This window comes from Lynx canadensis, chromosome A1 (genome assembly GCF_007474595.2).
Source record: "Lynx canadensis isolate LIC74 chromosome A1, mLynCan4.pri.v2, whole genome shotgun sequence".
Lineage (NCBI taxonomy): Eukaryota > Metazoa > Chordata > Mammalia > Carnivora > Felidae > Lynx > Lynx canadensis.
The window spans coordinates 139992651-140016953 of NC_044303.2; the positions used below are offsets into that span (position 1 = coordinate 139992651).

Sequence of the window (24303 nt, forward strand, 5' to 3'; positions counted from 1 at the left end):
CAATTTATGGAGTGCTTTATGGGTCCAGATACTGTTAGGCATTTCACATACAGTTTCTTTTTTAAAATGTCCTTCACCAAACTACTTTTTCCTATATGCTCATTTATTCATGTTATTGGGACTGCTATTTTCCAGTCACCTGAACTGGAAAGTTTAGACTTTTAACTCCTCCCCTCACATTTCACATAGCTATTAAGCTCATTACTCATCGTGTAGGAGATTCTTGACTCTTCTATTCAACAGCTTGACTTTTCTACTATTGGTTACTTCTTTTAGCTGGCTTTCATCACTATGTACCTGACCCTCTCAAGTGGTATACTTGGTCTCTGGTTTCTTCCTTATGAGCTTAATCTTCCTAAAATGTTACTTTGTAGGGGCGCCTGGGTGGCTCAGTCGGTTGAGCATCCGACTTCGGCTCAGGTCATGATCTCACGGTCCGTGAGTTCGAGCCCCGCATCGGGCTCTGTGCTGACGGCTCAGAGCCTGGAGCCTGTTTCAGATTCTGTGTCTCCCTCTCTCTCTGCCCCTCCCCTGTTCATACTCTGTCTCTCTCTGTCTCAAAAATAAATAAATGTTAAAAAAAAAAATTAAAAAAAAAAATAAAATGTTACTTTGTATACAGTGGCTAACCTACTGCTACAGACAATAGACTACTCTCTCTCTCGTCGGGCTATTTCACACTATCCACAATGCAGTCACTCTCTTTCTAATGTGGGCTGTAGGAACACTTATTCTCTATTCTTCATTCTGCATGGAGGGACTTCATCTAGACTATCAGGTTCTGGTTTCTCTGCACCCCTTCACTTTCTCCTCCCAAGGGGGGAAAGAATGTCCTAAGTGAATGTTGAGTACAGAATAAGGACTGGTAGGCTTGGCTCACCCCTTCCTCTACAGAGAATATGTATCCTTGTTTTCTTTTGGGGCTTACTCTTGGGGGAAGGCCTGTGATTATCTAGTTATGTCAGAAACATTATGCTTAAGTCTGGGGTAACAGATTATTTTTTTTAATGTTTATTTTTGAGAGAGACAGAGTGCAAATGCCAGGAGCAGAGAGAGACACACACAGAATCCAAAGCAGGCTCCAGGCTCCGAGCTATCAGCATGGAGACCTACACGGGGTTCAAACCAACAAACCACGAGATCGTGACCTGAGCCAAAGTCGGACACTCAACAGACTGAACCACCCAGGTACCCCTCAGCTTATTAGATTTATAGCTAACATTTTGTTATCTCAATTGCTTGTCTCTTCTTTTTTTCTTCTTAATTAGTCCTCTATTCAAGAGGAAAAGAAATTCCAATATATTTAATATTGTATCTCTATTGCTAGAATAATTCTGGTCAATACAGTCTATTCAAAACTCCTGAATAAGAAGTTTGTCTTCAAGATTTTGCTTGTGTTGTATTTTTTGTCTAAAAGACCCTTGCCTCATCTTGGTCACAACTTTGCTTCCATTTCTAGACATAGTTCAAATGCTTCTCCTCAGTGTAAAACAATCTAGCTGCTTCAAATCAGAGAACTCTTTCTTTTCCAATTTTCTTCACTACTCATCTGTGCTCTTCTTCAATACATTATCAGAAAGAGACAAGTAACAGTATCTTTAAAAGTCAATATCCTCCTTCCCCAATGAAAGTTTCAGGTTGGAAAAGTCTTATTAAACATCTCTTTATCTTTTAGCATGGCCTTGGGCACGAGGTAATCCAAAATTCAATGCAGCTGCTGTTTAGAATCCATCTCTAAATCTTGTTCTTGCTCTATTCTCTGTCTCTGGTGTTTAAGGATATGAACAAGATTAGCAGACCCATCTCCAAATACTGAAAGAAGATGCAGTGAGAGAAAGGACTAGAAGTATATACCAAAAAGGGGAACAAAGTGATCTGGGTACATCATTTAATATATTAAAAAATAAATTAAGAGAAATATCCAAATAGAGAGCCATCAGCTAGTTATGATTTGCTCATATCTAAAACCCCAAATTTATTTTCTCCATGGCCCAGGCAAAACAGAATGGGTTGCACATTTCTTTGATCATATGTAACAGTCTGTTTAAAAGGAATTTTACAATGCTATCCTCTTTCACATCACTGGGCAGTAATGATACTATGACTGTAACATAGCTGTATTTAGCAATCTAACATTTTACTGGGAATTACCTTCATTTCTCCTTCTTCTACAACCAACTGCCAATTAGCATCTCCACCTACATCCTGTAATGAGTAAGTCATGTGGTTTTGCACCATCTCTTCAACCTTGGAAAGAAAAATAAAATCATAACAATCCCAATCCAATGAATAGCCATGTTATCATCTCTAAAAGAGAACGGTATTCAGTTTATTTCAGTTTAGAAATGATGTTTTTAGAAAGCTGAGCAACCAAATGCACAAAGGTTAGTAGATTTTATACAGCGTTGAAGAGTTTAGTCCACATTCCAGATATCATATCCAGGTTAATGACAGGAGGGAGAAATGCAGAGAAGGAAGACGTTTCACTCATATAACATATATTGGCCTAATGTGCAGCAAGTCAGCAAAAATAAGCATTTTCTGGAAAAAAAAAGTTCCTTCCTTCACTAGAAAATGTTTTCTTACAGAAATAATTATTTAACACATAAAATCATGGGACACTAAGGGTAAAAGGGGCACAAAGAGACAATCTAGTCCAGTGCTTTTATGTTTAAGACTACACAGATAACAGTTTGTTATATGTATGGCAAGATTTCGCTACAAAATGATAAAAAAAAAAAAAAAACTTCTAGGGGCGCCTGGGTGGCGCAGTCGGTTAAGCGTCCGACTTCAGCCAGGTCACGATCTCGCGGTCCGTGAGTTCGAGCCCCGCGTCGGGCTCTGGGCTGATGGCTCAGAGCCTGGAGCCTGTTTCCGATTCTGTGTCTCCCTCTCTCTCTGCCCCTCCCCCGTTCATGCTCTGTCTCTCTCTGTCCCCAAAATAAATAAACGTTAAAAAAAAAAAAATTAAAAAAAAAAAAATAAAAAAAAATAAAAAAAAAACTTCTATTACTTCACTGATAAACTTCACTTCACTTTTACTATGAATGAAAAATAACCAATCCCCTACTTACTTGACTCCAATTTCATTGTTTTGCATTCTTTTAGGGAAAATGCTAATAATCACATATGCAGACATTTACAAATAATCAATTTTTAGTGTCTTCTTTTAAATTACTGTCTTTTTCCTGAAATTTAAATAAAACCTCTGCTTTTAACTATCACCAGTTACTCCTCCACATCTTAAACTTTAAATAAAACTGAGTATTTCACACTCCCAGAATCCACAATCATTTATTGGTAAGATTTCATGTGAGTGCTATTTGCAAACTCTCCTAGTTTGAAACATGTTTTGAAACAGAAGTGAAGTGATAAAAAGATGGTTTCTGAAGGAGCTGCTTTATCCATCTACAGAGACGGTTTCTCTAAGCTCCATTTTCTAACCTTTTACTCATAATTTTGTTTTATATAATAAGTACATTAGAGAAGGCATGAAAAGAGTTGGAAATATGTATATTATACTTCCACTTAATTTATTCCTAAGTTTAACTACTTATTTTACATGAAGTCTACTGTGCTCATTAGGGATACAGACAAGAACAAGGTTTATTTTTTGAAATAAATATATTAATGATTTGGGGGCAAAAATTCCTAAAATTATTAACGCTGAAGGTATAATTTTTCTACACAGAAAGATGTTACCAATATGTTACAGTGACATATACTTTTACTACATAAAGTTTTCTCGATTTCAGAATGCATTTTTGCTACTAAAAGTAGGTATGACTTTTAAGTGTCATTGGTAATAATCATAAAAGTTTTTGATAAAGATTTTATACTCAGGTTCTACAATCTATTTTTGTACTAGATGAACACGAACATAACATTTATGTCTTAAAAAAATTTTTTTTAACATTCTATATCTTTACATATTATCTTCCAAACAATGTGAATGGCACTGGGCTACAGACTTGAAAGAAATTGAAAAAATGTAACAGTATATTCTATAGTTTTAAAAAGGTTCCATTAGAAAACATAACTCCAGGGGCTGCATGGAAAAATTTATGTGCCTCCAAAAATGTGAAATCTGCTCTGAGACAGTAACGAGGACTAATGCAGGGTTCCAAATTATGAGGACATACAAAATTTAACTGAATTCCCAAAGAGGAAGGAACAAAGAAAGTTCCAATTAGTAGGCATAAACAAACAACCACCATAGCACTGGCTCGATTCATTTGTCTGTATTACATCGTGATTGGGAAAAATTCTTACCCTTTTTAGATCCAAAGATATTAAAAATCTTTAGATACGAAATATGTAATTTGTAGATGGGACACTAAGAGTTGAGAACACCTATATTTATTATGAGATTAAAGGCAGAAAAAAATTTCTTCCCAGAAATAAGACCTACTTCAAATAGACTACTTAGGAAAGAAGAATGAAAGGATTTTACTGTTAAAAAAGAGTTCTACTTAAAAAAAAAATTTAGTACCATGTAAGCTTGTGTTGGAAAGTACACAGGTAACTGTGTTTTTGTTTGGGCGATAATTCTGATAAATTACTTCAAATGTTGGAATAATGTTTTTGTGTTTTGGTCCCCCCAAAACTAGATTCCACAAATATAAATTGACAGCTGGTAACATAAGTTAAAACAATGTACAGTAAGCACATTTAACATTGTCTTTCTAGATAGATGAAAAAATGGTATTCCTATCCTAGTTACCACTGCATCTATGGAAAAGTGTTCAGTCTTTTGTTCTTATACACTTACTAGACTTAAGAGGGCAAGAAATAAACAAGATGAATTTAGTGCTGTGCTTCTTTCTAGGAGATGAAAGAAATTGAAGTACCCAATTATTGTAGTAATAATCTCTGCAAAGCTTTTATCATGGAATCTTTATCCATATGGCATCTTCCTTGAGGTAACAACACTGAGATTAAGAAGAGAGGTGATACAGGTAAAATCTCACTATAAAGAATTTCATGTTCACTGTAATGAAATATGAAGTAGTAAATGTTACTACTGGGGCAGTGACTCAGGCATTTGTGTCCACACTGACAGTTCCAATCTACCCTAATGATCTGTTTACTGTTTTCAGTTATGACTGCACATCCAAAGTGATTGGAAAACATTAAGTTGGGAGGACAAGGATAAATACAAGCAAAATTTACCATTTTATTAGGCTCAAAATTCGATATACTAAGAAATAATATTTAAAAAAATTTTTTTTAATGTTTATTTATTTTTGAGACAGAGAGAGACAGAGCATGAACGGGGGAGGGTCAGAGAGAGAGGGAGACACAGAATCTGAAACAGGCTCCGGGCTCTGAGCTGTCAGCACAGAGCCTGATGCGGGGCTCGAACTCACGGACCGCGAGATTGTGACCTGAGCCGAAGTTGGCCGCTTAACCGACTGAGCCACCAAGGTGCCCCTACTATGAAATAATATTACTAGTAACATCTGCCATCACTTTAAAAGACTGGATCAAAATCATTGAAGCAGGTTTCATCTGCTCTAATAGTATTCACTAGTTTTATTTATTTATTTATTTATTTTATTTTTTTTTCAACGTTTATTTATTTTTGGGACAGAGAGAGACAGAGCATGAACGGGGGAGGGGCAGAGAGAGGGAGACACAGAATCTAAAACAGGCTCCAGGCTCTGAGCCATCAGCCCAGAGCCTGACGCGGGGCTCGAACTCACGGACCGCGAGATCGTGACCTGGCTGAAGTCGGACGCTTAACCGACTGTGCCACCCAGGCGCCCCTGGTTTTAATTAGATAGTATAATTTCAGGAATCATGCCCTTGATTTTTTTTGGACCTAGAGTCAAAAATGATGAGATGACATACAAAATATCTTCATAGCAAATGAACTATGAAAAATGGAGATGAAACACATTTTAAATAAGAGATGATGGCACTCCAATTCTAGCCTTTTCTTTCACTTCCCATTTGAGACACTCTGTATGCTATTTGAGGAAACTAAATGGATTTTTCTAACATTATCAGTACAGAAATTTTAAAAGAAAATTGCCTTTTGATGACAAAACAAAAACTGCTCTTTGATGTAATGATCAAAACTCTAATGAACAAGACTCTAGAAGGGCTCAAAGACTGCTCCAATCTCTTTCTCTTACCCATGTGGAAGGAATACAACTATGCTTATTGTTACAATCATAGAGGGATTTGTTGGATAGAATGATTTATTAATAACAAATTAACAGTGCACTATTAACGCAAAGGAAAAATGGACAAGGACATAAATTGTCAGTTCAATGAAGAAATGCAAAAGGCCAAGAAACAAAACTTTTAGTCTATCAGACTGGCAAAAAGTAACTGAATTATAATATTCAGTGTCAACATAACAAAAGAAAATTGACCTGGGAGTGTCACTGGTTCCACTTGTTTTAATGAACAGTTTGGCAATAAAAATTAAAAAAAAAACAAAAACTTAGACACGTGTATGGCTTTTATCCTAACAATTCTACTTCTAGGAATGTATCCTAAGGAAATAACTGGATAAGTGTACAAAGATACACACACACACACACACACACACACACACACACACACACACAAGGATGGTGTATTTAACAGGATGCTCCTGTAACACTATTTACAATACAGCCAAACTGAAAACAGGCTCAATGTTCAATATTAGATGAGTAGGTAAATCCAGTACACACATCTGTACAACAGAAAAGGAGATAAAGATCCATATTTACCAGTGAGAAGATGGGCTTAATTATATGTTTAAAAAAAAAAAAAAAACAAAACACTGGTCACAAAATAGTATGTACTGAATTACTTACTTTGGTAGGAAGACAATTATTAAAGTCTGTGTACTTAATCAATATGTGACTGATTTTCTATATACATGGAAAAAGGATATGCATGAGAATATTAACAGTGATCTAATATTTTAATTTTATTTACTCTATTTTCTAGTTCTGCTAAAATTAACATGTATTATTATACAATAAACAGGGAGGGGGTTAAATAATTAATTACCACAATAATAAAGTGTCGCTGTGGACATAAAGGGGGGAAAGAGCTTTATACAGAACCGTGGTTGCAATAATGTCCACTAATGATTAACCTGATGTATTGCCCACCTTTTGATATATTTTTTTCTGAATAGAGAAAGATTTTTTTAATTTTTGCTTTTTAATTTTTGAGGTGACATCAATAGTTGCTGTGATATGCAAATAAATGTGATCCAAAAGATCAACTTATAAATTCAAGTTCTTTCTACTTTCTGTACAGTGTAAGAGCTACTTCTTTCTCCAAATCTGCCAATTAGATAGACTCGTGTGTTGCTACTAATTTCCTAGGAGATTCACATATTTTATTTGAAGTTATTTTCAGGACATCTCTCAGTTCTATGTTTAATTATTCTACTCAATCAGGAGCATGAATATAACTTCATCAAGAACAAAGTAGTCATAAGCCTAGATTTGTACACACACGGCAAAGCCAAATTAATAGTTAAGGGCCAGAGCCCAAATCTGCTAATGACAACAGATACTTTAGCAAGGACCATAAATACTTGAAGACCTCAAAGTCATTATTCTTCAATTTTGCCTCTTTTGGCATATAGAACGGTGGTGCGATAAGGGGGACCTAGGTGTCTCAGTCAGTTAAGCGTCCAGCTCTCGATTTCTGCTCAGGTCCTGATCTCACAGTCCTGAGATCAAGCCCCACATTGGGCTCTGTGCTGGGCGTGGGGCCTGGCTAAGATTCTTTCTCTCCTTTTCTCTCTGCCCCTACCCTGTTTGTGCATGGGCGCATGTGCTTGCTTGCTTGCTTGCTTTCTTTCTAAATACATAAATAAGTAAAATGGTACAATAATCAAAAGCTAAAAAAAGATTATAAATAATCACAAGCATCACCTGTTAAAAAAATTCCACCAGAAGATCTTTCTCAACTTATATACATGAGTTACACAAAATATAAAGAAGTATGCTACAATGTGGCAAAGTCTTGTAAAAACATGGGCACCTGCGCCTCAGTAATATATTCATCTGTACGTGAAGAATTTCAGCTGTTTTATAGCTCTACAGCTTGGGTCGGAGGTCTGCATTCTGAGGCCTTAATTCTTAGGCACCTATCAGTAGCTTAACACTCATTTATCGCTCTCATTATGTTTTCATTCATAGCTTGTGTATTCCTATATTTTAAGGAAAAATGGTGACTGGTACTGATGAGCTTTAGTCTCTTACTCTATTACTTTAATGCAAGGTGGAGCTTAGCAGAATAAACCAAAGCCTCCCAGTATTATCTAGTTTTGTTACGGATTTATTGCAAATATGATATGCCTTTAAAAAGCTTGCACAAATGGATGAACATGATTAAGAAATATTAGAATAAGTTTGGTTCTAGGTGATTTCTGAAGCAGAACTGATACATCTCTCTCTCAAACATGTTCAAGGAGAAAAAGGCTGCAAAAGTCAAAGAATACATTTTGAGTCTTAAACTTAATTTTCCTCTTTCCTGCAGAGTTAAAAACAAATGTCAATTTTATTCATATGTATAAACTAAGAAATCTGTTTTAAATTAGGACTTTTAAAAAACTTTTACTGGAAGGCAACTGACCCTGGAACATCACAGGTTTGAATTGCGCAGGCCCACTTGAATGCAAATTTGTTTCAGTAAATAAAGTGCAGGACTGCAAATGTATTTTCTCTTCCCTACAATTTTCTTAATAACAAATACAGTATATATGTAACATAGAAGTATATTTTAATCAGTGATTTATGTTCTCCTTAAGGCTTCTGATTAACAGTAGGCTGTGAGTAGTTAAGTTTTTGGGGAGTCAAAAGTTATATGTGGATTTTTGACCGAGGGGGGGTCAGTGCCCCAATCTCAACGTTGTTCAAGGGTCAACTGTACTCTGATAGCAAAAAAAAATAATGTGGAAAATTGTGACTAGTTCAAAGAAATTGTTATTATTATAGTAATAATAGCTAACAAATAGCTATATAATAACTAATAGAAGCTCACACTTATTTAGCATTTACTACAGGCCAGGCTCTAGCCAGATCACAGTCCTAGCTAGATCACAGAAGTGAAGCACAGAAGAGTTAGAAAAATTGTCCAAGATCATGCAACTAACCAGTATTTACACTTGGTCATTCTGACGGGAAAGTGCAGTTTCTTAACATAAGATAACATAATGCAATCCAATAAAACACAATCACCATAAAGATACATAGCTCAATGGCAAAGATACAAGGATTAAAAAAACTTTAAAAAACGAATGCTGATACTAAAAAATATTCCTCTGATAATACTTGGACATTATTATGAGGGTAGAGACAGCAAGCATGTAGTTTCCAGTCTTAAATCCCTAAATCCTTAGTGATGTGTATGAAAAGGAACATTAATTTATAATATCCAAGGGTAATTTGCATAACAAAAATACAATCTGTTCAATGGAGCTTAGTATAATAATAGTAATGAGACAAATATTATTTAAAAAGATATTTCCCTGTTGAAATATGAGATACTCGAGATTAAAAGGGAGACTATTAAAACCTACTTTTATGCGATAACATACTCTGTAAACCATGTTCATCAAAGTTGTTGAATCCTATCTAAAGAAACTATATGGTATTTAAAAACCAGGTATCTCCTACTTGTTACAATTCAATTTGAAATCTTTCAGGAGTGCCTCCTCCATGGCAAAATTCCAAGCTATTCACAGTACAGGATACAAAGGGCACATGCAAGCCTGACAGAGGAACTATTTAGTAGAGGAACTATTTAGTAGACAAGGAAGGCCTTTTAAATGCTTATTGTTACCATTTAAAATTCAAAACCAAACAAGTGGCCTAACAGAAAGATATCTAGGAACTGGGAAAGCAGGCTGAAATATAGCACGGAAAGACTCAAGTCCGCTCTATACATTCATACAGTACCTGGGAGCTGAATCTGTGAACATCGTCAGAGGCACTGACGAGATCAATGGAAGACATGGAGGAAGAGCGACTATAGGGCTACCAGAGACAGACAAAGAAAAAACCAAGTAATCAGAACAAAGGCACAACAGAGCATTCAGTACCAACTTCCAAACACAAGATAAAGAAAGAGAGAACAAAGCACCATATGAAACAGGCTCAGCAGCAAGTGCTGACTTCATGCACCTATTACGGTTTATGCTCCAAAATCTTTCTAAAAAGAATGCAGTGCTTCCAGTAATACAACATAATACCACTTAACCCCAAAGAAAAAAAGTGACTTAATATAACTAGTTATGCTTCTGGTTAACTATCAGATTAGCCATTCCTATCCACCCCCATCCCCCCCTTTCCCCTTAAAGAAAAAAGAAAGAACATTATATTCAGAAGATGATTTCTAACCATTTTGGAGGAAAAACATACAAAAATGTATGTTTGGAAGAAAACATAAAATACCCAAAAGTCTCATTACCTAAATTCAAGAAGAGAGAAACCTTATACAACAAGATAGTTCCATCCACACTGAAGAACAATACAATATATAATTTCAGTGAGCTGTGACATTAGCTTACCTTTTGGACAAACCTATGAGTCCCCACAGAAGAAAAGGCATCTCCAGATGGCATGGATGTAGGCCAATGTAATCTGACCTTTTCACTCTGTGACTAAGAAAACATGTAATGTTAGGTGGGAAGGTTTTAAAGTGTACTTTGTAGCTTGAGAATGGATAATATAACCTGGAACTATCAACATTTAATTACTGAACACTTTAGTACTTATAAATACTTGAATCACAAAAATACTCGAAAGGTACAAGCCTTGCCAAATCCCGACACTTACTTCATGTATTCTAAATCAGTCTCTTCTTTCAGACGCCATAGGTACCACCTTTGACCAGGGATGGGTTCTTTGATTCTGCCCCTGGTCAGACTCTCCAATACCAGCATGGCATTATTTACCATGAATCTTAATTAACACTGCTGTTAAAGTAATCTTCTTATATTCAAACTCTGGCCAAATTATTCCAATCATTCTACTTCATCAGGGATGTGCAGAGCTGTATCATCTGAACCAGTGTCATCGTTTGCTTCAGTTTTGTTCCAAAGACCAGGTCGTGGATATCTTATCTCCTTTCCATTAAGGTATCACACCTGTTAAGCTGTCACTTAACCTGCATCCTCCTCCTGAGCTTGCCTAGTTTCTTCTCACTTAGTCAATATTTACTAAATATAATGTACCAGAGCCTGTGCTGTGTTGTGTGTGTACTCATCTTCTAACTATGCAGAAGACAAGCAGTAATTTCTATTCAGCACTATCTGAACAGAACTAAGATCTCATTTCTTATTCACCACTTTATTAAAAATATCTTTCCTTATATTGGCAAATAACATAGAACAATGTAAACTCAAAAATGTCACTGAAGAATACCTAAGTAGTGGCTGTGCTGTGGAGAGCCCTGTGCAATATCTAATGATCTGAATCTTTGGAACTTCACTTCATGAATTACTGAAGTTTACTACTCTAGAGCATTACCATACTATAATTATCTTCGCGATATCAACATGTCTATTAGGCAAAGAAAATCATGGTCTGTTTAATGACCTATTTTTTTTTTTTTTCAACGTTTATTTATTTTTGGGACAGAGAGAGACAGAGCATGAACGGGGGAGGGGCAGAGAGAGAGGGAGACACAGAATCGGAAACAGGCTCCAGGCTCTGAGCCATCAGCCCAGAGCCTGACGCGGGGCTCGAACTCACGGACCGCGAGATCGTGACCTGGGCGAAGTCGGACGCTTAACCGACTGCGCCACCCAGGCGCCCCTAATGACCTATTTTGTAGCGTATCTACCACAGTGTCAACAACAGACTGAAGTTAAATAGTCCCATGAATATTTTTCTTTTAAAATTTACAAAAGTGTTCATCGATCCTTTTAAACTCCAACTCAACCACTGCATTAGTATCCAGTAGAGTAGCATTTTGGAGCCAGAAGAGAGAATTTGAATCATCTTGTGTAACTCTTTGTTTTACATATTAGAAGACCAAGGCCCAGAGAATTTAAGTGATAAGTTTACAGTTACATAGTTAGTCATTTACAAAACTCAGACTGAAGTTGTCTCGACCTACTCTCCCAGAATAGCACACGACTCTCCCCAAAATAGCACAACTTAGTTTAAAACAAAATCAAAATAAAAAAAACACCACGGTGAAGGAAAGCCAAACACAATGATACTCCTTCAGGTTACACTTTAGGCGTACAAATATGGAGCTCATTTAGGACCTGAAAGTTTCCACTCTTATTGAATGCTGCATAATCTCTTTTGAATGAGTGATATACTTTATGAATTAATGTAACAACACCTTTTTATCACTGATTTAGAAAAAAATAATGAAAAATAAACATGAAAAGAAAATGTCACTCTTGGAGGTGATTTACCCTCAGGGAGACAAACCAGTAAATGGGCATAACGGTCATGACTACCCTAGCAATGACAAAGAATGACAAGCCAACTTATCTACGCAAGTTAATTTGTAGTACAACTGATACATTTACGAATTTATTTGCAAGATGCTTAAGATCCTGTGAAGAGTGACTAAAATTCACCCTTAAGTACCATCTAGTGGTAATATATGGTAACTTCACTACTGCACAACTAAAAGAAGGCAAAGGATCATACTAATCCTGAGACTAGAGTTAAAGGATTTAAGAAATGTTTTCCTTCACTTTCCAAAAAGAGCTGGGTATGTCTGTTGCGAATTTGATAACGATGAAATACTGAGCAAAGTCAAAAGTGAGGAAGCAACTGAAGGTGAAGGTAGTTAAAGCTTTAAAGGAGTTAATAATAAAAACGGAATGGTAGTAATTTAGAAGAAAAACAATACATTCTTGGTCTTCTTCCTTGTGAATTCATATGGTCAGTACTTTGTGTTAAGAGAAATTCACAGAGACTGTTTTATTCAGATTAAATATATACTTGTTCTAAATAGAAAGATAATAAAAGTTGGATACTTCAAGGGGAACAGGTGGAATATTTCCATTTAATTTCATGTAAATTATTCATGCTTCTTGTAAACAATCAGTGGTCTCCTTTCCATTGGTTAGAAATGAATCAATGAAGGAAGTGACTTGTAAAGATTCTTCTACATCTGTGACTCAGTGAAGACAGTTCATTTTCTGGGTTATTAGGTTCACAATTTTCAAATTTTATTTATATGAAATAACACACATCAAGAATGCCTAGTGTTAGAATTTTTGTGTGTGTGTGTGTGTGTGTGTGTGTGTGTTAGAATTTTTAAAAACAGATATACCTGTTCTTCTATTTTATCTTGTCTGTCAAGAGCAGCTTCAACAGCATCAAAGAACTCTTCTTCATTAATCAGACTGTTTGGACCTTCCTATTCAAACACATGAGAGGAAAAAAAAAACAGTTGATTAAAGAAAATATAAAACCTTCATAATCCTAGCATTAACTCTACAGGAAAGTTGAAATGTGACTTGACAAATATTTATAAACCAGCTAATATATAAAGTAATATCAAAAGACAAGTAACATATGTTCTGTGCAAAATCATGAGTGTCACAATTAATTCATATACTCAATATTCATATACCCGCTGTATACTGACCAACACTGTGTTAGGGTGATAGTTTAGAACAGGGCTGTTGCTGAACTATGCCCTGGAGTTAAATTTAGTTCACTGCCTACTTGTGCATGGCCTCTGAGCTGAGAATTTCATTTTTAAGTGGCTGGAGAAGAAAAAATAGCAACATTTCATGATGTGAGAATTATAATATGGAATTAAAATAATGTTTTGTTGGAATATAATCATGCTCATTCATTTAGGAATTGTCTATGCCTCCTTTCATGCTACAGTGGCAGAGGTGAGTACTTGTGAATGAGTACCTGATAAGAGAAAACATATAAAATCACAGAAAAGTAAGTACAAAGTTACATAAGATCTATTGATAGCCGATAACAAGCACAGACAGGAGTTTTCTGAGGGGCATCTTCCTAAACAAAGACTATTATTTCATGAAGAAAGAAAAACTGAACTGATGCTTGAAAGCCTGGTTAGATGGCAAAGCAGTGGTTCTCAATCAGGTAGGAAACTGCCTTGGGAACTTGTTAAATGGAAAATTCTTAGTCCCCGTATGCAGAAATTACTTTTCAGTGGATCTTGGGTGAAGCCAGGAATATGTATGTTTAATAAGTTCTCCAACCGATTCTCATGCAACTGGAACCTCAGCTGTATCAAATGTACAAAGAATAATAGAAAACAGAAATAAGCACAGTATGTTCCTGCTGACACGAAACAAGTGAGTGGACTGTAAGCAGAACAATAGCTTCATGTTAGGGGAAAAGCTGAGGCTGAAAAGGTAGGCTGGGTTTAAGGTTCCCTAAATTTTTAAATATCCAAAGTAAGACACATGAATAATTGCTGGTCTGTCTGGAGTTTTTCCAGTTAGAATGATTACCCTAGGCCATCACTATCCCATTAGAAAGTACCTAACCTAGCAACGTGACACCACCTGGGGCCAACGCAAAAAGGGTGGGAGGAACTACACGTAATGCTCTTGTCACTTGTCACAGGCATATGAGACATCTTGATTTAATGCACTAGTTTTTTGTTTTGTTTTTTCTAAATTTTTGTAATGTTTATCTATTATGGACAGACAGAGAGAGAGCATGAGCAGGGGAAAGGCAGAGAGAGGAGGAGATACAGAATCCAAAGCAGGCTCCAAGCTGTCAGCACAGAGCCTGACACAGGGCTCGAACTCACAAACTGCGAGATCATGACCTGAGCCAAAGTCGGACATTCAACCGACCAAGCCACCCAGGCGCCCCGATTTAATGCACTAGTTCTTTTAGAGCTATGAGGCTCCCTCATAACCACGTTAAACACACACACACACACACACACACACACACACACACACACACACACACACAACTTTTTATTCAGCTACAATATACAGAGAGTGCAAATTTCAATGAATTATCATTAAGTGAACACAGCCATCAAACGACTAGCTGGATTGCCAACAAGAATAGTAACAACACTCCAGAGGCCTCTCTCCTACAGGATTCCCTTTATAAGTCCAAACATTTCCGACATTCAAGTAACAGCAGTGTAACTTTGCTTGATGTAAGAAAAATACGAAATAGCCAAAATCTACTCTGAACTCAAACATATTTCCTAATGCTTTTAAAACCTCTATTGATCATAACCACATCTACACTTGAAAAATTTTAATGCTCATTCAATCTATGCAATCACTTCAGTCTCAGGAGTCTACTAATTGGGAACTATAGCATTAAAAAATTCTACTTTGATAAGTGAAATGGGCAAATAAGACAGGTACATCTTTCCTTTGATGGCACATGTAAGGGAGAACTACAGTAACTGGAATAAAATTTACTTTATTAAAAAAACAACTTAGGGGCGCCTGGGTGGCGCAGTCGGTTAAGCATCCGACTTCAGCCAGGTCACGATCTCGCGGTCTGTGAGTTCGAGCCCCGCGTCAGGCTCTGGGCTGATGGCTCAGAGCCTGGAGCCTGTTTCCCATTCTGTGTCTCCCTCTCTCTCTGCCCCTCCCCCGTTCATGCTCTGTCTCTCTCTGTCCCAAAAATAAATAAACGTTGAAAAAAAATTAAAAAAAAAAATAAAAAAACAACTTAAAAAAACCATTTTAACTCATCATGTTTACCAAGGAAAATAGCTATTTATTGCTAAATCTGTGGGAAACACCACTCTTTAGCTTACTTGCTCCATTAGCAGCATTTCTCATGTTAATGATGATCTTGGTAGAGTTCTCTCTCCTTGGATTCCTAATTTCCCAATTCCTCTCTATCCAAGACTCCTCTTTGGACTCCCTTAAATGTGGGTGTTCCTCAGGGTTCTACCTTTGCTCTCCCCACAGCATTGGCCTCAGCCCTGTGATGATTCCTGAAATCCACAGCCTATCTATCCATTTCTCACCTAAGCGTTAGATCTTTGTATCTAATAATACTTAAAACCTCCTCCGGTTAATGTCTCAAAATTCATATGCACCTCCAGTTCCCTTCATTCAATCACCACACTCTTTAATCCTAATTTTAAATATGTAAATTTATCGCTGGTGTCTGTTCCTATTACTGTATCTTAATCTAGGTTATCTTCAATTCTCACCTGCGAGCCTGAAGTCTTGGAAGCTGCCAGTCAATGGCTGTCAACTTCAATCCACTACCCTCACAGCAGGGAGCAAGAATGATTTTTCTAAATGGTATATCTGAAAACTTTCACTTGCTTAAAACCCATTGCCTGAGGATATATAAGGATTCCTGTAGACCTTGCAAGCCTGGCTTACTACTCCCTCCTCTCAATAGGCTCCACCCTCCGATAAGGTCTTTCAGTTTCCCTGTGGGCAAAACGCTTTTGTTTTTTTTTTTTTTAAGTTTTCCTTTTCAGCCCCTACAAGCAAACATTCTTGCTATTCACCTGGTTAGTTTCTACTCAGACTACTCATTCATTTTTTTTTTAAATATAATTTACTGTCAAATTGGTTAACATATAGGGTGTACAGTGTGCTCTTGGTTTTGGGGGTAGATTCTCATGATTCACCGCTTACATACAACATCCAGTGCTCATCCAAACAAGTGCTCTCCTCACTGCCCATCACCCATTTTCCCCTCTTCCCCACACCCCCATCAACCCTCAGTTTGTTCTCTGTATTTAAGAATCTCTTATGGTTTGCCTCCCTCCCTCTCTGTTTGTATCTATTTTTTCCCCTTCCCTTCCCCCATCGTCTTCTGTTAAGTTTCTCAAGTTCCACATATGAGTGAAAACATATGAGATGTGTCTTTCTCTGAATGACTTATTTCACTTAGCATAATACCCTCCAGTTCCGTCTCATTCTTTTCTTTTTTTTTAAATGTTTATTTATTGTTGAAAGACAGAGAGACAGAACACGAGCAGTGGAAGGCCAGAGAGAGAGGGAGACACAGAATCTGAAGCAGGCTCCAGGCTCTGAGCTGTCAGCACAGAGCCTGACGTGGGGCATGAACCCATGAGCTGTGAGATCATGACCTGAGTGGAATTTGGATGCTCAAGCGACTGAGCCACCCAGGTGCCCCTAGTTCCATCTCATTCTTAAGATTTCAGCTAAGATGCTGGGTAGCCACCCCTCAGTGCTAACAGTGTTTCAAACTCACCTGTTAAATAGCCTGTTTTCCCATTAGGTACTTGGGCAGGATCCTGTATATCCATGCCTAGTACAGTGTCTTGCATACATAGTATATCTTAAGGAATGAATTTAAGATTATAACGTAATTTCTGGGGATGCCTGGGTGGCTCAGTCGGTTAAGCACCCGACTGCAGCTCAGGCCATGATCTCGCAGTCTGTGAGTTCAAGCCCCGCATTGGGCTCTGTGCTGAAAGTTTGGAGCCTGGAGCCTGCTTCGGATTCTGTGTCTGTCTCTGTCTCTGCCCCTCCCTTACTCGCACTCTGTCTCAGTCTCTCAAAAATTAAAATTAAAAAAAAAAATCACTTTTATTATGATAGAAGAAGATAAGATTCAGTAGGTTGAGAGGGAAAGATTAGGGCCTGAGGTCCCTGGGTGGAGAAAAACACATATTTTGGAACAATGCTGGGAGTGTCTGACCACAACAAACCCCCTCAGGAGTAAGGTTCCTCTTAAGAATGTAACAGACCCCACCTACTCCCTTTCAGGTTTTCCTCAGAAATTTGACAAAAGACCTAAGTATGGCCATAGACCACTCAATTCAATGAAAAGGAGCCAACACCTACAGAATAACCCAGAACCTAGAGTGATCAAGCCCATAAGGGTAGAACCTGAGAAGGAACAAGGGGGAAGGGATGAGGGAAAGCTGACCAGAACTTTACAGAACAAGGACCCTTCTCTATGGTCCTTGCATTCACTTCCAAATGTCCCTTCTCTGTAAAGAGAACTTTCCTACTATTCTTCTTTTCTAATCTTATACTCTAATAAACTTTTGCCTACTGCTCATTTTGTGTCCAAGTCTTCATTCTTCAAAGCAGTGCGACAATGAATCCCGGGTATAGTGGTAAAAAAATCCTGCAACATTATGATAGATATGACCTATATTTTCCTCCTTCTAAAATCAAAATGTAACTTCATACCTCATAATCTGGTCCTCCAAAGTGGGATTTTTTCTTAAGTTCTGTCATGGCATTTTTGTATGCTTCTTCTATTCTTCTTCTCTTCTCAGTTTCCTAAAAAAAAAAAAAAAAAAAAAAAAAAGCAAGTGAAAAATTACATCTGAAGTGGAATTTTCTCTGCATTTCACTGAAATTTTATAATTTGGCTAAACAACAACAGTAATAAAAAGAAACATCCCACTCCTGTGAAAAATGAGCATTGTTCTGTCCAAGAAAACACTTTTCTCTGAGATATACTTTACACACAAACCACCATTTAAATCACCACTAAGAATTACCTTATAGGTGGGCTATATATTTAGGTGTATAAAGTAACTGTCAAAGTGCCTATGCTTAAAAAAAAAGAAAAAAGATAAAATTAACACTAGAAATGCCTACAATGTATTTATGTGTTTGTTTCCCCCAGTAAAGGTGTATTTATTTTGCTTTAAAGAAAGAAAGCAATGGATGTGAAGAAAATAATCAACAGGCAAAATCAATGAATGCTAAAATACATTCTAAGAAAGATGAATGTCTAGTACTTTTCTCACTGTTGGTTAAAACTATTTTAGAGCTGAAAAAGAGCTTAGATTTCTACTTTGACCCTCACCTTTAAACTACAGCCTTACGGGGTTAAAAGACCCAAAGTCAACACATAAAAAAAAGGCTGGCCCTGGGGCACCTGGGTGGCTCAGTCAAAAGAGTGAGAGTAATGATTTCAGCTCAGCTCACGATCTCAGCTTCCTAAGATCCAGATCTGAGATCTAGCCTCACCATGGGCTCCCCCAGCTCAGAGCTGACAGTGCTGGGCCTGCTTGGGATTTTCTCTCCTCTCTCTGCCGCTCTCCTGTTAGCACTCTCTCTCTCAAAAAAAAAAAAAAAAAAAAAAAAAAATAAATAAATAAATAAATAAATAAATATTTTTAAAAAAGGGCTGGCCCTGGCACTACCAATCTCAAACTTCTTTCTACAACACCAAATGTACTGCCCTGGTCAAATCTGATAACTTAAGTCTAACAAGCTTATAAGGAACGTGTATTTATTCTCTTTATTCCCTTCCCTTACCTCAAATCCTTAAGGGCTAAGTTAAAGTCCACAGGAACACACACAAAGCTAACTACTTCCAAATATCCTATCTGCATTAAAGCTTGTACAAATCAGTTAATTGTTCATTGGACTTAAAGACTAATTTTTGCACACTCAAGAGAAAGCAGGTATATAGACCCACCAGAATGGCTAAAATTTAAAAACAAAACAAATTCCCAAAATAACTTGACAATAACAAGTGTTACTAAGAGTAAAGAGGCAAGTGAATTCTCATCTATTGCTGATAGAAGTATAAAGTGACATGACCACTTTGGAAAACTGTTTGCCAATATCCACCACAGCTAGCATATACCCCATGAACCAACGATTCTACTCCTAGGTATATGCCCAAGAGAAATGAGTGAATATCCTCCAAAAGCTATGTACAAGAAAGCTTATAGCAACTTTATTCACAATAGCTAAAATATAAAAACCAAAGGAAAAACTGATAAGCAAACTGAAGTCATACAATGAAATACAACAATAAAAAAGAATAAACTACCACTAAATGTAACAATACAAATAAATCTCATGGTCAATGTTGAGGGAAAAAACAGCCAGACACAAGAGTGTATACATATACGGTCACCTCTTGAGATGGTGGTATGGTATGGACCAGGAAAAGGCATGCAGGAACCTTCTGGGGTACTATAAAAATTCTTTATCTTAATCTGAGTGGCAGTTATAGAGGTGTATACATATGCATAAAAATCGTCACACAGGACACTTAAGACTGGCACACCTTACCATACTTATGCTATACCTAAATTTTAAAAACTGAACACAACAAAAACATACAGCACAATAATAATATTCAAAGGGCTTAAGGGAAAATGAAAAACCACATGAAATTACATATGAGAGCCTATTAATGTAAGCAAACATCTTCAGTGAATTGATTTTCTCTTACTAATACCGTTAATAAGTAAAATTGTTTAATCTTAGAATTTCTGGTCTTCTTAGACATGACTAGCTAACAATTCAGTATATGTCTTCTGTAATAGAAGGGATTATTATAGGTAACCAAGAAAAATAACCACTAAATATTAATTTTCTATTACTCAGCTGAAAAAATAATAGAACTGACATTAGAAACAGTATAAACAATACTGCTATCAAATACCTGTTATTGTATCACCTATTACCTATTTAATTGCTCTCAATACATTAAGCTCTTTGAGGGACAATTTCCTGCTCATTGCTGTTTTCCCATTTCTAGCTTAGAGCTAGCACATTGGAAGCATACAAATACTTTTTGAAGGAAACAGAAATTTCACTTACATCATATTAAATTACCACTGTACTTTCCTTCCCAATTATACGAATTACTTAAAAGACCTATTTGTTGATAAACTAGTCTCTCCACTCAAAAACTTTCTATTTCTTATAGAATGTGTCTTATACACATATAAATATATACATATATACTTATATGCATATATACACACATGTATGTACACTACACATATACACGTATCTATATACATATCTATATCTATCTATATACACGTAAGTATACACACACATACATACTGTGTATCACACCCACATTCTTACATTTCACATAAAATGTAACTGAGATCCAAAAAGAAAAAGGAAAGGACCCAAATAAATAAAATCAAGAATGAAAGAGGAGAGATCACAAACAACACAGCAGAAATAAAAACAATAAGAGAATATTATGAGCAATTATATGCCAATAAAATGGGAAATCTGGAAGAAATGGACAAATTCCTAGAAATATATAAACTGTCAAAACTGAAACAGGAAGAAACAGAAAATTTGAACAGACACATAACCAGTAAAGAAATTGAATTAGTAATCAAAAATCTCCCAAGAAACAAGAGTCCAGGGCCAGATGGCTTTCCAGGGGAATCCTACCAAACATTTAAGGAAGAGTTAACACCTATTCTCTTGAAGTTGTTCCAAAAAATAGAAATGGAAGGAAAACTCCCAAGCTCTTTCTATGAAGCCAGCATTACCTTGATGCCAAAACCAGACAGAGACCCCACAAGAACTATAGACCAATTTTCCTGATGAACATGGATGCAAAAATCCTCAACAAGATATCAGCCAACCGGTTCCAACAATACATTAAAAAAAATTATTCACCACAACCAAGTGGGATTTATACCTGGGATGCAGGCCTGGTTCAATATCTGCAAAATAATCAATGTGATTCATCACATCAATAAAAGAAAGGACAAGAACCATATGATCCTCTCAACAGATGCAGAGAAAGCATTGGACAAAATATAGCATCGTTTCTTGATAAAAACCCTCGAGAAAGTAGGGATAGAAGGAGCATATCTCAAGATCATTAAAACCATATACAAAAGACCCAATGCTAATATCATCTTCAATGGAGAAAAACAGAGCTTTCCCCTTAAGGTAAGGAACGAGACAGGGATGTCCACTCTCGCCACTGTTATTCAACATAGTATTGGAAGTCTTAGCCTCTGCAATCAGACAACACAAAGAAATAAAAGGCATCCAAATCAGCCAGGAGGAGGTCAAACTTTCACTCTTCACAGATGACATGATACTCTATACAGAAAACCCAAAAGATTCCACCAAAAAACTGCTAAAACTGATCCATGAATTCAGCAAAGTTGCAGGATATAAAATCAATACACAGAAATCGGTTGCATTCCTATATACCAACAATGAAGCAAAATAAAGACAAATCAAGGCATCGATCCCACTTACAATTGTACGAAAAACCATAAAATACCTAGGAATAAATCTAACCAAAGAGGTGAAAAATCTATACACTGAAGACTATAGAAACCTTATGAAAGAAATGGAAGACACAAAAAAAATGGAAAAAGATTCCATGCTCCTGGATAGGAAGAATACTGTTAAAATGTCAATACTACCCAAAGCAATCTACATATTCAATGCAATCCCTATCAAAATAACACCAGCATTCTTCACAGAGCTAAAATTTTAATCCTAAAATTTGTCTGAAACCAGAAAAGACACTGAATAGCCAAAGCGATCTTGAAAAAGAAAACCAAAGCAGGAGGCATCACAATCCCGGCCTTCAAACTGTACTACAAAGCTGTAATGTTTATTTATTTTTGAGAGAGAGAGTGGGAGAGAACGGGGCGGGGGGTGGGGACAGAGATTTCTGCACAAAGTCAGATTTTCACTACTGTCTGGCCTAGTATTCAGAGCTGAAATATAACATAGAATAAAATTCTTCCAACTGCTACTTAGCATTTCTGGACCAGTCTCTGTACCTCAGCTCCTTCTTTAAATGATGGCATTAGACTAGAACTAAATCTTCTAAGATATGTTACAGTTATAACATTTTATTGTTTTACTGATGTTGAATTCTAAATAGAAGTTTTCCTACTAAACAAATTCACTGAGCCAAAGGTGACATTAGGAACTAAAGACTCATATTGTAATGTTATTATGAATGCTAAAGTTTAAGCAAAGGTGGAAACAGGTGAATATGAGGCAAATGTTCAATGAACAACGTAATATATGTTAAATAATAGCACAATGACCCTGGAAGTATACACAGCTATGAACACAGTAAGCTAGTGTTTAACTTCATAAACTGGTGTTTAAGAACTTAAATACAGCTGCACATATTTCACAATTAAGCTAGGTAATGTTAAATGGCTTATCACTTCTATTCCAAGTTATTTCTATTACTACCAAATTTTTGATATTAAAATCCTACCAAGAATTTATGTTGTATGTAACCAAATATATAACTGGTGAATCTCATTAGGAAAATTAAGATGCCCACAAAATTTCAGAAGAGTAGTAGCCCCTGCTACTTCTATCAATCCCAATAGATTTTTCCCTAAGAAATTACTATAAAGCTGAATCAAATTGGATCATTTTTTAAAAAGAAGAAAAACAACACTTACCTTATCCAGTCTTTTTTGCCAGCTGTCCTCACGTTTTACCATCAGTTCAATACAATGAGAAAGTGTAGCAAGGATTCCAGCAGTAGTTGCTTTAAAAGTTATCGCCTCCCCTTTAAAGTCTATACCATTAATTCCTCTTGGTGTTACATGTGGAAATACTGGGGAAAAAAAAAAAAGCTATTCACTGAACACCTTTGTAATGAAGAAATAAGTCTTCATCAAAATGTAAAACTAAAAAATGTTTAAAAACCCAGTAAGTCAGAGCAGGCTCTTGGATTCTAATTCTCCTCTTGATGGCCAACATTTAAAAATTTCCATCCATACTCTACAAGCAAAGAAGCTTGTGGCAGCGTATGTACTTTCATAGCTTTTTTTCTGGATGTTGTTTCATGAAATCTATTTGCTGTACTACACCCAGTGAACAAAGTGGTAGGAGGAATACTTTACCAATAATACTCTGACATCTTAAAGTGGGACGAAACTATGGCAAGAACTACCTTACATTTTGAGAGACCTAAAATTTAAAAAATACCTAAAGATAAACCATACAGAATTGAATAAGGCATGTAAAATTAAAATAAATGTCCAAAATTAAGTCTGAGACCAATGCACATGTTAAATGGCTCTTATGTTTATATTTTATAATTTTAACTCAGAGTTAGTCTTTGAATTAAATGAAAACTCTTACAACTCACAAGATGCAAGCAAGAGAGCGTAATATCTTATACCATTAACTAATAAAAAACCACTCCAAGAGAACTCCTTAAGAGAAATAATGATACTTTCAACTTTAAAAACTCCTATATAGATATGACTTAGCAAAGGTATAATCCACAAAAGAAGTAATAAAATGAACTTCATCAAAATTTAAAATTTCTGCTCTTGAAAGTACTGTTAAAAGAATGAAAGTTGTAGTTATGCACAATGAATAAGTGTAAAGGTCTAATGTATGGCAAGAGGACTATAGTTAATAACACTGTAAATTTGCTAAGACAGATTTATCAACTTTGATATCTTTTCAAAGAACCAATTTATAGTTGGATTGTATTGTATTTTGAGTCTCTTCTTTTATAATAAAGGTGTTTCAGCTATAAATTTCCCTCTAAACACAGCTTTAGTTGCAGTCCATCAGTTTTGGTATATTGTATTTTTTGCTTTCATTCATCTCACAGTATTTTCTAATTTCCTTTCTGATTTTGTCTTTAA

General features: G+C 36.2%; 1 protein-coding gene across 2 annotated transcripts in view; it reads right to left on the reverse strand.

Moving 5' to 3' along the window:
* CERT1 (ceramide transporter 1) overlaps positions 1-24303 on the reverse strand; it is a 103635-nt gene that overhangs the window by 12897 nt on the left and 66435 nt on the right. Inside the window, exons 7-12 of one of the 2 annotated variants that reach the window (XM_030323246.1) lie at positions 23098-23255; positions 18104-18196; positions 13270-13356; positions 10535-10627; positions 9924-10001; positions 2152-2247 (exon numbers count right to left, since the gene is read on the reverse strand). In XM_030323246.1, the coding sequence (XP_030179106.1) occupies positions 2152-2247; positions 9924-10001; positions 10535-10627; positions 13270-13356; positions 18104-18196; positions 23098-23255 (605 nt within the window). The remainder of the gene's footprint in view (positions 1-2151; positions 2248-9923; positions 10002-10534; positions 10628-13269; positions 13357-18103; positions 18197-23097; positions 23256-24303) is intronic. The other variant, XM_030323237.1, reaches the window with a different exon arrangement.